Source organism: Ixodes scapularis, unplaced genomic scaffold (assembly GCF_016920785.2).
Source record: "Ixodes scapularis isolate PalLabHiFi unplaced genomic scaffold, ASM1692078v2 PGA_scaffold5__190_contigs__length_132052651, whole genome shotgun sequence".
Classification (NCBI taxonomy): domain Eukaryota; kingdom Metazoa; phylum Arthropoda; class Arachnida; order Ixodida; family Ixodidae; genus Ixodes; species Ixodes scapularis.
The window spans coordinates 103,267,933-103,270,595 of NW_024609880.1; the positions used below are offsets into that span (position 1 = coordinate 103,267,933).

The 2,663-nt window shown below is 51.6% G+C and overlaps 1 protein-coding gene across 1 annotated transcript; it reads left to right on the plus strand.

Annotated features, from left to right (window-relative positions):
- Window positions 1-749: 749 nt before the first annotated feature.
- On the plus strand, window positions 750-2,062 carry LOC115310682. Its single transcript, XM_040213894.1, has 2 exons — window positions 750-1,833; window positions 1,982-2,062. Exons 1-2 carry the CDS (start codon window positions 832-834, stop codon window positions 2,060-2,062), a joined length of 1,083 nt encoding a protein of 360 aa, XP_040069828.1. The 5' UTR covers window positions 750-831.
- The last annotated feature ends 601 nt before the right edge of the window (window positions 2,063-2,663 follow it).

Genomic DNA, 2,663 nt, shown 5'->3' on the forward strand with positions numbered 1-2,663 from the left:
ATACTCAATCCGCTATGACCTCAGCTATATATACTGTAGCGGAGCCGGGTTTTCATGTTCTAGTAGAACGTTTGCAGCCCGGTGCAGAATATAGCGTTGCGCGAGCTAACGCAACGGAACTCTTTCGGACACTAAAGCTAAAATGGAGGTTCGTAAAGCAATTGTTAGCAATCTTCTATTCATGTCTCTATCTAAATAGTATTTTAATTTATTATCGAGTGCTTATGTTCATGTTTGCTTCTTTTATAAGTACGCCCAGTACGTTTGGGACGAGTTTGAAATCCAGGTTGTTAACGCCGGGTTGGCTTGGTCGTGTACTACAGCCGCGCTCGTTTCGCGACACAAAAGGAACCGCTAAGTGGGCAGCATAAAAAAAAAAAAAAACAGTTTTTTTTTTTTTTTGAGTACGAGTTTTGACATGCAGCAGGAGATGCGGCACAGCGCAAACTAATAAGAAGCAGCGGTGAACCGTCGGTTGTGGAGAATCATTCGTTCCTTCAAGCCCGCGGATCTGCCCTGCTCCCCCACTTTGCTTCGCAACCAGAATGGAATGTCTGTACTGCCCTTTCTTCAAGTGGACTCTTCCCGAATGCATAGTTGACCCTACTTTCCGGATCCGTTGCCTCGTCCTGTTATATTCAATTTCGGTATTCATTTGTGTTCTTTCACCCCCAGGGGGCGCGTCCTTCCTTTGTGTATATATTTGATGTATCGTGCAGAATGAAGTGGTTTTTCCGTCCGTCCTTCGAAAACATCACATTGGCGACGAGGATGTAGCCCGTTCCAAGCTACCTTCGGCATCCCGTACCGTCCGGCTACGCCCGCCCCGCCATGAGCTTCCCCGGCCTCGCTCCGCCGCCACCGTTCCTCCAGACGCCCGGCCGTCCGTCCCTGCCATGGGAGGAGTGGGAGCAGACTTTTACAGTCTACCTTCTAGCGTCCGGAGCAGCTGAGTGCCCACCAGAGCGACGCAAGGCCATTCTTCTGCATTGTTTGGGGGCGGAAGGGCAGCGTGTTTTCCGGACTTTACCTGACAGGTCAAGCGCCGCAGCACCGGCAGTTGAAGATAAGCCTACCGCGGCCACTACTGACGTGTACGCGTCTGCACTCGCCACCTTACGGACGCAGTTTTCGACGTCGTGCAACGTAGTCGTCGAGCGTCATCGTTTCCACCGCCGCAACCAACACGCAGGCGAGTCCGTTCATGACTTTGTTGCTGCTTTACGGCAGCTCGTTTCGCATTGTTCGTTCAATTCACAAGATGAGGCTCTCCGTGACCAATTTGTTGCCGGCGTTGCTTCCAATCGCGTACGTGAACGGCTCCTACTCGAGGGTTCCTCCCTGTCGTTCGAGAGCGCAGTACGAATCGCTCTTCAGTTTGAGCAAGCAGCTGAAGAACTAAAGGAATTCTCTGCTTCAGTCGAGCCTGTTTCTGTGCGTCGTCCGCATTCTTCGCGAAAAACCAGTTCACAGCCAAAAGAGCATTGTCAGCAGAACTTTTCAAGGAAAGCGAGCGGTTCACGTGCGTCGCAGGGGCACCGCCCCCCTCGGCGAGACAGAGATAGCTGGTCCGTTTCACCTCACTGTTTTCGGTGCGGCTCGCGGAACCACCGCGCATCAACGTCACAGTGCCCAGCGCAGGGAAAGAAATGTTCGTTTTGCGGCGTCAAGGGGCACTTTCAGAAAGTATGCAACCGCAAGCGACAAACGCAAGGCAGGGTTCGTGAAGTTGATTTTGATGACGATGTTTTGTCAAGTGGAAGTTCTGAGCAAGTTTTGACCGTGCAGCATTCTGCTCGCAGAGCAATATCCATAAAAGGGAGCGTAGCGGATGTCAGCTTGACATTTCTTGTTGACTCGGGGTCGTCTGTTTCGATTCTGTCTGAACACGCATTTCGTCGACATTTTGAAAGCGTTTTGCTCCTTCCAGCTCCGCACGTCACCTTGCTTGATTTTTCTAAGCGTCCAATTTCCGTGCTAGGGTGTTTTCAGGCAGACGTTCAATTTAAAGGGCACTCTGCACTACTACTTTTCTACATCGTTCGCCAAGGCACCTGTCTGATTGGCTTCGACGGCATTAAGGCTCTAAATCTTCGAATTCAGGGTTCCACTCTCGAGTGCCTGCACACGTCCGTCGTCCCGCCGCCGCGTGTCAATGACCCGACACCTTCTCACATTCCAACGCAGTCAAGAGGGCAACCGAGGCAAGCAAACCTTCCGCCAGCCTTGGCACCCGACTTCGTTTCACTTTTCAGTCCTGAGTTGGGCCTTGCTAAGCGATTCACGCATCGTGTCAAAACCCGGCAAGGCGTGCAGCCGGTAATTTCGAAGCTTCGTCGTCTCCCATATTCACTCCGGGAACCAGTAGCAGATGAACTTCGCAGGTTGCTGAGCCTTGACATCATCGAACCTATCGATGCTTCTGAATGGGTTTCCCCCATTGTTGTCGTTGACAAGAAAGATGGCAGCTTCAGAATCTGTGTTGACCTTCGGGAGCCTAACAAGGCTATTGTACCAGACAGCTTTCCATTGCCTCACACAGAGGAACTTCTTCATGCCTTGGTAGGCGCGACACACTTCTCAAAGCTTGACTTGGCTTGCGCCTACCATCAGGTTCTTTTGCACCCTGACAGCAGGGATCTGACAGCCTTCATTACGCATGA